Source organism: Montipora capricornis, chromosome 4 (genome assembly GCF_036669925.1).
Source record: "Montipora capricornis isolate CH-2021 chromosome 4, ASM3666992v2, whole genome shotgun sequence".
In the NCBI taxonomy this organism is placed as follows: domain Eukaryota; kingdom Metazoa; phylum Cnidaria; class Anthozoa; order Scleractinia; family Acroporidae; genus Montipora; species Montipora capricornis.
In genome coordinates this window covers 5,576,094-5,588,593 of record NC_090886.1, presented here as the reverse complement: position 1 = coordinate 5,588,593, position 12,500 = coordinate 5,576,094, and the positions used below count along the sequence as shown (strand labels likewise).

General features: G+C 39.8%; 1 protein-coding gene across 2 annotated transcripts in view; it reads left to right on the top strand.

Moving 5' to 3' along the window:
* The window catches only part of LOC138045345 (uncharacterized), a 93,202-nt gene that overhangs the window by 70,935 nt on the left and 9,767 nt on the right, over positions 1-12,500 (top strand). Inside the window, exons 25-29 of one of the 2 annotated variants that reach the window (XM_068891801.1) lie at positions 1,602-1,738; positions 2,472-2,726; positions 4,136-4,256; positions 6,045-6,097; positions 10,777-10,833. In XM_068891801.1, coding sequence (XP_068747902.1) covers positions 1,602-1,738; positions 2,472-2,726; positions 4,136-4,256; positions 6,045-6,097; positions 10,777-10,833 — 623 coding nt within the window. Of the gene's footprint in view, positions 1-1,601; positions 1,945-2,471; positions 2,727-4,135; positions 4,257-6,044; positions 6,098-10,776; positions 10,834-12,500 lie in introns of those variants that run through there. The other variant, XM_068891802.1, reaches the window with a different exon arrangement.

Sequence of the window (12,500 nt, the reverse complement as noted above, 5' to 3'; positions counted from 1 at the left end):
CTCGTGGGAATACCGGATCTCGCAGGAGATCTAAAAATAACTTAAGAGGGATTACGATGGGAATAGGGCCAATATGAGGGATTACCTCTCTTACCTTCATACTCTCTTGATTGGCATAGTAACTTTATTTCTTAAGAATTCGACAAGTGCCAAGCCAGAGAGGTCCTGTTGAGTTTAGCAGTTTTGGGGTTCCCTAGGTTAAAGACAAAATAGAGAAATTCCTTCTGTTTTTCCTTTAACTGTATTCTATGTAGGGAAGTCAGGGTGGCTCCTCACCTCCGGAATCCAAGTTTGTGACCCTGGTCTTGTCTATTAGGTCGTATGTGGGCTGAGTATTAGTAGATCTCAATCTGACTCCGAGGGTTTTTCTCCAGGCACTATGGTTTTCCTCCCTCGGCAAAATTTGACTCTCCGTCAATTACATCTGGCTGTGGAAGGATACCCACGATGGAAATCTATTTATTTATTTATAAACTTTTGCCACTAAGCAGGGTATCTCCGCACAGCAAAGCTCCACTTACGGAGACCCGAACACCACAGAAGACAGACCACAACACCGGGAACTACATGCCCTACTCTTTGCGATAAGTGTGTGCGTTCCTTTACGTCCCCTCGGGTAATGAACATTGAAGGGTTATGAGACGGGGCCTACGGTTTATCGTCCTTATCCTAGAAGACTAGAGAGTCTAACCATTTGCAGATGTCATTCCAAAGGCAGCATTTTCTCCTCAGTTATTTAAAGACCCTGAGTGTTGGTCCGACCGGAGCTGACATCTCGCGTGGCATCCTGGTGCTCAACCAACTAGGCCACCGGTTCGCGGTGGGCGGTATAGGGATAATCTGTGGTAACCCCTTCCTTTCATTTCATTGAATGAATAAATTTACTATTGCTATTATTACTAAATCTTTTTAGTTTTAATGACAATATGAGCGTAGCTTCTATTTACGCTCGTCGGCCGCTCCCTGCTAATCACAAATATCTTCAAAAGTGAAATATTCCAGTGCTTTTTTTTTTCTTTTATTACTGTCAGCTCTTGATAGCTGTTCGTAGTAGCTTGAAAGAGTTTAAATACAGTCCATTAATTTTCTGCAAGCAATAAGTTTCAACCCCTTCAATTGTCGCTTCTGTGATTCTAAATCACCATAACATGTTCAAAAGCTCTATAATAATTCATGAGCCTAAGGCCCGTTTCAAACGTCGGACTTTTCATGAGCCGACTCGAATGCAAATGAGCGAAAACAATAGGTTTTTCTCATTTGCATTAGATTCGGCACATGAAAAGTTCAACGTTTGAAACGGGCCTAACAGCCTATCAAAGTATCCGATAAAACGTCACGAGCATGAGCTCATATCAAACTCCTCATTAGAATTCTTTATATAAAGAATAGTAACGAGGCCTGGCTTGTTTTTCTTGTATTGCTAATATCTTCCCCTTACATTTTGAACCTTTGTCCGAACTCCCGAGGAACGCGCTTTTTTCGGAATGTTTTTGAAGCCGTTCAAACAACTCGTACAACGTGTTTTATCGGGTCTAAAACACTGCTTTTTTTTTTTTTTTTTTTAAGCATAAAAGTACATATATTTCCTTCATTTTTTACAGGTTTTCCAGCCATCATCGTCGCTATCTCATTGGCCGCTACACAAGCTGTGGGGTACGGTAACGCGCACGCTTGCTGGCTTGATGTTTCCAGCTGGCTGATATGGGCTTTTATTGCACCTGCAATAATCATCATTTTGGTCAGTAAAAATTCCTTGCAATATAAATTTAAGATTCGAGATGGAACCCTCATCACTACAAAGCCTGGTTCTCACAAGAGACCCAAGCAATAAGCATAAGAACGCTGATGCCCTAAAGAGGACGGCGGCGACACGCATAAGGACGCAAGTTGTTGGTATTCCTATACTTATCGTATGCTTAATATGCTCATGTCGCTGCTGTTAAAAGTGTGGACACGGTTTGTATGAGCACAGGATTGTGAGCCAATCGATTAATTGTGTGTTGGGACGAAAGAAAATGGCCACAAAAGACGCTCTGCACATGCGTATTATCCTGATTGTGTCCTCAACGTAGCAAGAAGCTTCTTATGCTTATCCTTGCTTCACCAACGAGGACTAGGCTTAAATGGTTCCGTTCATTCAAATCAATCCTTCGTTTATTCATTCAGGGTCTCAGCCAGCGCTCAGTGAGTCAGTAAAACATTCATTCTTTCATTCATTCGTTCAGTTTATTATTCATTCTTTCGTTCTTTCATAGATACATTTTATTCATTCATCTAGTCAGTTATGTATTCGTTTATGAGTTGATTCAGCCATTCCTTGATTCATTCGATCATAATGTATTTCCCCCCTCAGATTTTGTAGAAACTAGATATAGCTCAAATCTTAAGGTCTCAAATCTCGAAGAATTTGCCTTCTCTTCCATGATATAAAGCCCAGACAGTTAATAGATTGTGAATTGTCCCTTTCATAGGTGAATATCGTGGTATTCATCTTAGTTATTCGTCAACTGATGGGCACGAGACACGTTCAAAACACGACACAAATAGAGAAAGTCAAAGCTGGTATCAAGGGCTCCGCGGTCATTCTTCCTTTGCTTGGAATCACGTGGCTTTTCGGAGTCCTTTCCTTCAATTCAGCTACTATCGTTTTCAAGTACATTTTTGTTATCGCCAATTCTCTACAGGGGCTTATGATCTTTATTTTCCATTGTTTGCTAAATAAACAGGTAAGAAACCAAACTGTGCTGTTTGCCGCTTAACAGTAGTCAGTGCAGCCCAGTGGTTAAGACGCTAGCGCTTGGCTTGAGGTCCAGGGATCCCGGGTTTAAAACACGTTCAAGACACGTTCTGATTGGTTCCGGTAGTCCCTGGTTCAGCTTCTCAGCTGCACTTGTAAATGATAGCAAACTGGTTTGCCTCCGCCACTTGGGATTCTTAACAGTTGTTGCTGAATGTTCTTTTCTGTCGTGATTGTGTTTGATTGTCCCTGAAAAGCCCCTATGGGGAGTGGCAGAAGCTCATGACCTTGAAGCGTTTAACTCTGGTTCAGAGCTGGTTGTTTTTTTTAACTTAAAAATTCTCTTATTTGGATGTAACATAGCTCATGCATTTTCCCGCGCATGCAGCTTCGGTCTTATTTTTGTCCATATTTGGTGTCCTAAAATCCCCGGCTTTGTTCCAAGGAAAAGAGTTTACACGGGGAAGAGGTAAATTAAGTACATATGTATGTATTGTAAATATTGGTCGAATATTGTTTCCTATTTTGCCTGTAAAAATCTGTGCTTGTTTGGGAGGTATAGCGGTCATCTGCTGTGATATGCATCGTTTAGTGCTTTCTCACGATTGCCGCACAAGGTTAGGAAATTGACTTTTGGGTTTAGTAGTTTTTATGTTCGATACATTTCTAGCGGTCTCGGGATAGTATTTTTTTTTTTCTTACCAAAACGTGCCGCACACTCGAGGAACTGTCGCTGTCTCTCTCGCAAAATGCGTTTTTCTTAGCTCTTTCCTCGCGTTTGTGTCGGGCTATACCAATTCCGGTGTCCGATGCTGTAAATAGAGAGTTAAGTTATTGGAACAGATGCATACCTCTTTCTTTTTCAGGAGCCCTAATTTGCTAGAACCCTCCTGGTTTTCTTTCAAACTTATTGCTACTATTATCATGATTCTCCTTGTTTGCTGGCAAATTTTAAGAGCGAAAAAAAAAAAAAAGGGATGCAAAATAGCCGCGATCATAATTGATCTTTTCATATAAAACTCTCGAGCCTCTTATATGTCGGAAACAATAGACCATTTTCGAATTCTCACAGATGGACTGGATCTAGCATGAAATTGAGACTAGTGCAGGCAAAATAATTTGCATTTGAAAAGATTTGCCCGCATTAGCCTCCATTTTATGCTAGATCGAGTCCAGCCATGAGAATATAGTCTATTAGGACCGCGCAAGTATACAGTTGCCTCTATTTGAGGGACTAGTTTCAATTCATTGTTGTTAGCTTTATATTTTTCTGTAGATGGATATTTGCGTTTGCTAAAAACAGTTCCTGCTATTTTCTGTCTATTAATAAATGTATTTGTTTAATGATTCAGTGATCTATCTATTTCTTTGCTTATTGATTTATTTATGACTCAACAGATTAATGATGCAATAAAACGGATGCGTGGAAAGAGTAGTTCTGCCGTTGTGTCGTCAAATCCAAAGAGCAAACCCTCTCCAAAATCTCAAGCTAAATTCGCAGACAAACAACTTGAAAAAGGTGCGTTGCTATTGCTAAAGGCTGTGATGTCTCATTTGTCGTCTCCGTTTGGAGTGAACGTCTTTTTTTTTTTTGTCGTGGGGTTCTGCTTGCAAACGTCTGCTTCTGTACGCAATTGCAAAAATTGCGTTCATAACTGCGAGGATCATAGCTTCACTTCATTAAATAAAGTTGCTACTGCTACTGCTACTACTACTACTACTACTACTGCTACTACTACTTCTACTACTACTACTACTACTACTACTACTACTACTACTACTACTACTACTACTAAACTCCAATGTTTAGTTGGTAAGATCATTCTCTTCAAAGTAAACGTATATCTTGAAATTCCGCTTGTTGATTCGCTTTGATACTAGCAAAAGTAGCAATCATTTTCACGAGCTTTTGAATGGCATGGGTCTGTAATAACATGAAGTACATAAATAGAACGCTGACCGAGAGTATAAGTCTAAAAGCACACGATTAAAAGGGAACGTTGTGTTTATTGGCATTTCTGCTACATTATGCCGTACCGAATACGACAGGGTTTCCTTGTTTTTCAGGGGACATCACAAACTTCCAAGCAGTTTGGGACGTCATCTGTGAAAATAGATTCATGCCTTTCACTAACTTATTCGAAGAGCAAATGACCGTCATTATTCTAGACTTTCATACTTATTCAGCCAATTCCATCCCGAGGGGAAAAGGCAAAATGTGTTATGGTGCAGTTAGGTAGACTTAAGGCAAAGGAAGTTAATGCCCAAAAGTCTCTTTTCTTGGGATTCCTGTGATTAACCATCCATACCGCTCAGCGGTGGCTCAGTTGGTTGAGCACCGGGCTGCCATGCAAGAGGTCGTAAGTTCGGCTCCGGGCGGACCAATACTCAGGGTCTTAAAATGCCTTCTCGGACAAGGACTATAAACTGTATGTCCCGTCTCACAACCCTTCAATGTTCATGAAATCTGTGGGACGTTAAAGATCCCACACTCGTCGAAAAGAGTAGGGCATGTAGTTCCCGGTGTTGTGGTCTGGCCTTTCCTTCAGCAATGTGGTCGGCTTGGCGTAATCTTCTCAATGGACCACTGATCGATGAGACCACACAACAGCAAAACAGACAGCAGTCAAATTGAAGGAGCCTAAGTGCTGAAACTGGTAAACTAAACTACCCGGCACATAAGAAGACTTAAAGATTTACCTCGCAGTCGTCGACGAGAACGCCACAAAACAAGAATATCATTGGATAAGAGAGGAACAATTATGGTGCTGCACGTGCGGCACGCATTTTGGCGGGCTTTTTTAGCGCGGCATATTTTTGTGGTACTCTGCGCAGCAACAACGTGAAATCACCAAATTTAAGATTTAACGACATCGTGAGCGTACAAATACAGACCTTTCATTTTATATTTTTCTCTGCAACCACTTGTACCAATATATTTTTTGAGGATACTTCGCCTTCATCGACGACGTGAACGAGATGGAATAATCGCGAAAGTTAGACTAACGGCAATGATAAGTTATGTTTTGAGGTGACGTTTTCGTCGACCGTTGCCGTCGGAGATATCTTTAATTCCCTAATAGGCCGATCCAAGAAGTGAAGACAATATTGTAAGTCATGCTTGGTGTCTTTGTCTGGAGGTGGTGAGGATAAAGGCATAGGAAGGACTTTCTGCACAACTTCCGGTCTAATGCTTCTTGAAGTCGCATTTGACCGTTCTATGCGCGAACTGAACCCCAGAATTTTGTTTGTTTTCTTTCGTAATGTTTTCCTTATGTCCTAATTTCATTTGATTTCTTACTTGCAGTGCCAAAGAAGCTGTCTAACAGAGCACAGAAGGATTACGAAATGATGCAGAAGGTGGGAACTTTATCTATTAATTTTAACTCTTTCGAAAACCAAGATTCTATAATTGAAATCACTGCCGAGAAGTTGCTGGATAGAACAAAAAAGCTCCAAAATGCCCCAGAAAACGTATACGATGATTTGTTGCCAATAGATGACAATAGTTTACCAGTGAAGGAAGGAACTGGTTTTTTGTTTTTTGTTTTTTTACAAAACAGATACTACACTACGAACACTACACTGCACTATAATTTATACAATACACTACTTACAATACTTTACTTACAATGCACTTCATTAGCTGGTAACAACACGACTTCGCGTCGCAAGCTACTTACAAAATCATCTTACTTAGCTTAACGTAACACATTACTTAATATTTATTTACAGCTGCATTACGCTATAGGTTCTGTTGAATAAAAGGTACACTTAATGAGATTTAAATAAAAAGAAGAAAAAAATTAAATTAAATTTAAAAAAATAATAATAATAATAAATTAAAAAATAAGTAATAAGTTTTACTGAAATGATAATAGTAGAAATACGAGAAAGGGTGATAGAAGTGCAACCGAATCAGATTGTGCAAGAAATGAAATTGCTTGAAATACAAGGTTGTCATCATTTTTTTGTTTAAGTCAGTCACCGGGTGTTATTTTTGGAGGCTATCAATTGTTTCGTGAGGGCTTTTTCACGCAGTAGTAGTTTATAAAGCTCGAAATCTAATGATTCCTCGTTTAAGATGCACCTATAGATGAAATATTTTGCCACGAGTAGGGTGAGATTTGTTATAGTTTTGAACTAATCTTGCAAGGATGAAAATAACCTTAAAGAATTGACACCCTACACAAGTTGAGATTTACTTCAGTCATGATAAACCACCACGTGCGAAAGGATCTCCAGAAACTTTGGGCAAAGGGACAGTCCACCAGTATAATTATGCTGTAAGATGCGTGCTAAGATTACATAGGCAGCATGTGTTACTAGTACACTTTTTAGCTTTCATAAGTTTATCTTTAGCCGACAATGTTTTTGGTTTATCTTAAACGACCTTAAACTGAAACATGACAAGTTTGTCTTCTTTAGCCGTGTCGAAGGGACATTTGTAAAGTTTTGGGAGATTCAAAGCTTTCACATCTTGGCCTAACATTCCATACTGTGTGTTAGGGGGTAGGAATTTGCTTTTGGCATACCAGTTGAGGACCTGGTTTGGTTTTCGCGACGCGAGCGCTAGAATTCTCGTCCTACAGCATGCGTTAGGCCATAATAATCAATAAAAGTTGTCTTTACTTTATATTTTTGTGTGAAGGCGCCTAAAGATAAGAACCTTTTCTGATCATCCAAGAGGTTAATCAGTTTTGTAATGTCATGACCGGTAGTATACTGTATTTCCATCCACTTTAATGTTAGAATTATTCCAAATAATTACTTCGTTAAAAGTTATATGTCTTATTAATTTCTTCCCAATATTGTAGTACGTTTAAAGGATAATAATAAACTAAAGGCTTTTAAGATCATCGTAAGAATTGATTTTAAATGTGTCTTTGCCAGTAACTCTGGTCACTTTCGACTTAACGATTTTTTGCTATTTTTCACTCCGTTACTTTTGTTAAATTATTTTTTGTTTAATTTATTTTTTTATTCTTGCAAAAAAGTGGAGTCTGCGCGGTCCCTGTTTGTGGGCGATGTCGATATCCTCACTTAATGGTTTAACGCCCAAAATATGTCACAGCTTCATCGCATTTATCGAGTTGTCTTCTTCATCTCCTTGTTTGGGGTAATCGGGAATTTCATGATTGAATTTGCGTGTATATTGCTCTACATCGTCCTGTTGTCTTCTAGATCAGACAATCTCCGATGGTAAGAGCTGACTCTTAAGATCTTTAACTTCTGATTTCAGACTTTTGTTTTCACCGGATAGGTTTTTCACTTCACTCTGTGTGAACTCAAGGCTTGCCTTCAGCTGATTATAACTTTCCTTCACAGCTTTTACATTATGAACTAATTTCTCTGTACAGTATTCGAGTGAACGGTTTTCATCGTCACGCTCGACAGTTGCCATTGTTGTCGAGTCAGACTGAGAGGTTTCCCCGTTTCCTTGGGTGAAATGAAGGCGAATTTCCCTCTAAGTATACTTGAACTACTGCTTTGCGTAGATCTTTTTCTTCTTCCAGATCTTACCATATTCCAGCGGATTCCATATTTTCATCTCATTTGCTTCTCTCGCTGGCGGAACTTACAAGAACATGTCTGCCTCCGAGGGTAGCTCGACCCAGTCTCGAACTGGATGTGACGTGTAGAGAGGGAAAAACCTCTTTTCACTCTATTTTGCCGCACGAGGAGGAGGAAACAAGAGAACTTGCAGACGGAAGTTACCCACAAGAGCCTCATTCCGCTGAGGAGCTTTACCCAGTTGATGGGAGCATAAATCGTCTTTACGACCGGACACCCGGGAGGGGTGAACCTTGCTCTGAAGAGCAGAATATGGAGAGTAAGACAGACTGTCTCTCACCAAAGGAAGATTACCTTCCCATTCCAGGGCCATTGCCAGAAAAAACAATTACGACTGAAGCAATGTACATGGTTAAATTCTCTTCGTAGGAATTTAGGGTGTTTTTGATGCCTGCATTTAAAAGTAGCACTGGGATCTCGCATTATTAAAAAAAAAAAAAAGACTTTGGCAAGTGCGTCGGATTGCCTAATACTGGCTACGGCCCTGCATTCTGACGAGATTTTTGTAGATTTTCCCAAAAAACTAAACTCACAACCTGGAGAAAGAAATGTTCTCGAGGAACCACAACTCAAAGGAGCTCTGCCGTCAAGAACCTCAGAGGGAACACGAGATTCCGATTTCAACTTTATAGATACAGATGTGTCCGAAACAAAGGAATTAAGACAAGATGATAATCCAAAGGGTCGTAACCGCGGCGACGAATTAGACGCTTTTTTTTGCCGGGTAATAACTGACCAAACTTTGAATTGTTTGAACGAACAAACGAACCAGGGAGGTGACAAAGGAGGAATTTGCGAACTTTAATCCAGACAACACTTTACCAGACGTCGCCTCGTGTGGAACCATCTCCTGACATAACTTCAAAGGTGGGCAGTTTGCAAAGCGTTTTCCCTTATAAGCTCTCTGCGGGCCTCACTCACTTCTTAGAAAGCTTGAAATTTGGGGTTTCAGTGTTTCTGGATTTCTAAACGGATTTCACATGTAATTACCAGAGATTTTGTCCTTTGAATATGAAATCTGTGCCACTGCAGTGCAGTTCATTTTGTGGAGTTTTATCAAGAATTACTCTCCCCTACTCGCTATGCAACTTAAAGTTAACCTAGAAATTACTTCATTCATATGCAAATAATTGGCCTGGTATTCTGCAGTTTAGCTTGTTCACATCTCTTCACTTGACCGAAGATGACTTCCGGTCAAAACGTCGTGCAGTCAATGTTTAAACGATGCAAATCCAAGCTTCGTGTCAAAAAATCTTTGTCGAGCATTCATAATTTAGGTTATAGAGACAAAATTTAGAAAACTGTTGGGCGTGTAGCTTGATAGTTAAGTTAAGTTAAGTGGTATAGCGGTTGCCCTGACAAAGGCGCCGGGGTTTTTGGGCCGAGTTCCGTTTTATTAAGCCTGGGTTTTTGGATAATGGCGGCAGCTCTCGTCCACTGGCTATTTTCAGTATTCCAACACCTTCTGTTGCTTTTAAGTCCTTGTTTCTAATTAGTTTCTTGCTTCGGGTTGGAGCGTTACTTTTACGCGAAAATGGCAGCAAAGTATGGATTGCTGTTAGTCATGAAAGCATGAAAAATCTTGTATTCTAACACTTAAGTCTCCTTTGAGAACTTGTTCGATGTGTATAACAAGTAAGAAACGAACTTCAATTAAATAAGTTCCTTTGATTTTTGGTAGAACGATAATTGACAGGGGCACCCAACGAATCTGTTCCTCACATTATCTGTTCCCCAGAGAGGAATCTTGCTGGCTGGCAAAAATACCGGTGTTTCGATGAGCTGGATGGGAAATTTTGTTATTGATTGAGGTTTTGCCTGGGAATTACTGACTTTTTCCAGCATTTCAACACGAGCTGGCTGTAGAAACTATGAAAACTTAGGACGACTAAGAAAAAAAAAAAAAAAGAACCCCTTCCCTCTCCCAAACATACGACGGCCGGTCAGTGATTGCGCTTGCGGAAAAAAACCTGTTTTGTCCCGGTTTTGTTGCTTTTGTTCGGTATTTTTGGATCGTTGGATTTGAAAGCTCGCGTTATTACTGGCTGGGAAATTAATTTGATCAGCTGGCTGGGAAACGAACAATTTTTATCTAGCTGGCTGGGAAATTTTGTTGTGTGTCTTTCTGGGAAAAAGGAACAGATACTGTTTTCCCAGCAACACTGAAAAACACCTGAAAATGCCTTAATAACATTTATTTTCATTAACTGGGGTATAATAATACATTTTACAACAAATTGGTCGTAGGGTGCCCCTGAATTGAAGCCCGACGTATACTCCGCGACGCTAAATCGCATTTTTAACATGATTGTACTTTATTATCATGGCTCCTAGGTTCTACAAGCTTCTCTTAACTTACTTTTTGTAGTTGCCGTCTTCACTGCGATGATGATTGTACGTAACACAAAAACCGAAATATATATTGCAACAAAGATAAAATTATAATTGCACTTTTCAATTGGCAGAATGCAGAGCTGACACAGCAAGAGCGTGATTCTTTCAGTAATGACGAGGACTTCGAGGTAGGTATAGTTAACTTGAAAAAAAAGTTTGTTTGTTTGTTAAGTAGGTTAGTTATTGTTAAGAACTTACTGTGGAAAACTTAGTGGCCGGAATGAAAAGGTTTAACTAGTTTCAGCTGAAAATGTAGCATAAATCATGATTTTGAACTCTTAAACCATCATCATCACAACGGGCGACTCGCACGAACTAACAACACCCTTCTCAGGGCTGTAGCCAAAAAAAAAACTATGACTGAGGCAATGCCATGGTTGAATTCTCCTCGTAAGTATTTTATGATGAGTATATTTTAAAGGCAATACTGGAATCACGCTTTATTAAAATCACGCAAAAATGACTGAGGCAAGTGCCTCGGTTTGCCTCATACTGGCTACGGCCCTGCTTCTTGCAGACACAGTTTGCTTCCACTCTGGTTTGAAAAAAATTAAATGTGTCTTAAAAAGGCACAATTTAAAGACTCAACGTTTCTACACACTTGTCTAGTGTCTTTATCTTCCATAAGGATCAATTCAGTTTAAGTTGCATGGCAACCCCACCAGAGAGTTAATCAAAGTAAGTTTATTCAGACGACCAAAACAAAATTGCCCTTGTCTTTGCACCCTTAACAAAAGGTGGCTCGCAGTTTTTCTCCCCCTTTTCCTCAACAATGATTTACCTGAAGCGATCAACTGTAAAGTGGTGCAAAACAAAGGTCACGGGTCACAAGTCACAGGTCTCTGTTTTACCAATATAGAAACAACCCAAACTTCGTTTACCAATGCTAAAATTAGGCCTATTAAAAGACTCTTGTTTAGGTCTAATTAGGCCTAAGGTTAGCTTTTATGAAAGTTTAGGATTCTTTCTGTATTGGTAAAACAATGACCTGTGACTTGTGACTTGTACGTAACCTGTGTTTTGTACTCTCTACCCGCCGCTGCAAAGTTATTCTTAGTCGTGTTAATTGGTATACTGGTGGTTTGCAAACAATCTCCAGTGACACAGATAACAATACTGCAAAGTACAATTGCTGATGGACGAATAAAAGGAGCTAATGAGAGATTTTCTGTTTTCGTCCACGTCCATAGCGGTGATGACGTCACATGAAAACCACCCATTGTAAACAAACTATGTAAAATTTGCTTCCTAACAAGTACTAGTAATAGGACTGAGTGGAGTACAATTCAGGGAGTAATCGGGCGAGTAATCGATTTGAAATTACGAGCACGATTAGCCCTGAATTGTACGACACGAAGTCCTATTACTAATTAATTGTAACAACAAATGCGAGGATAAAAAGTCCTTGAATACCTTTTTTGTGAAAAAGTTAAAATTATATTGAATCTGTTTTGCATACAGTAGGAAAACAGCAAGAACGACCCCATCCGAGCGCATGTGATTGACGCGGGAATGGCGTAGGTGTCCAATTACGGGTATCCAATTTGGAGTTGTTCAAATTGGATACCTGTGATTGGACACCCACTTGATAGCATGCCAATTACGTGACAAATAGGTGCGCACAGAACCAATCAGATTCGAAAATCTTGCAATTGTTTCGATTAATAATTTAGAGTTATTGGGCTATACCCATTGAGCAGTCGCTAGCAGTTGGCACGTCACAAGTAACATTCTAGCCTGAATAGAAGATTCTAGGACTGCATAATTTGAAATATTATATAGAGACGTTTGGAGA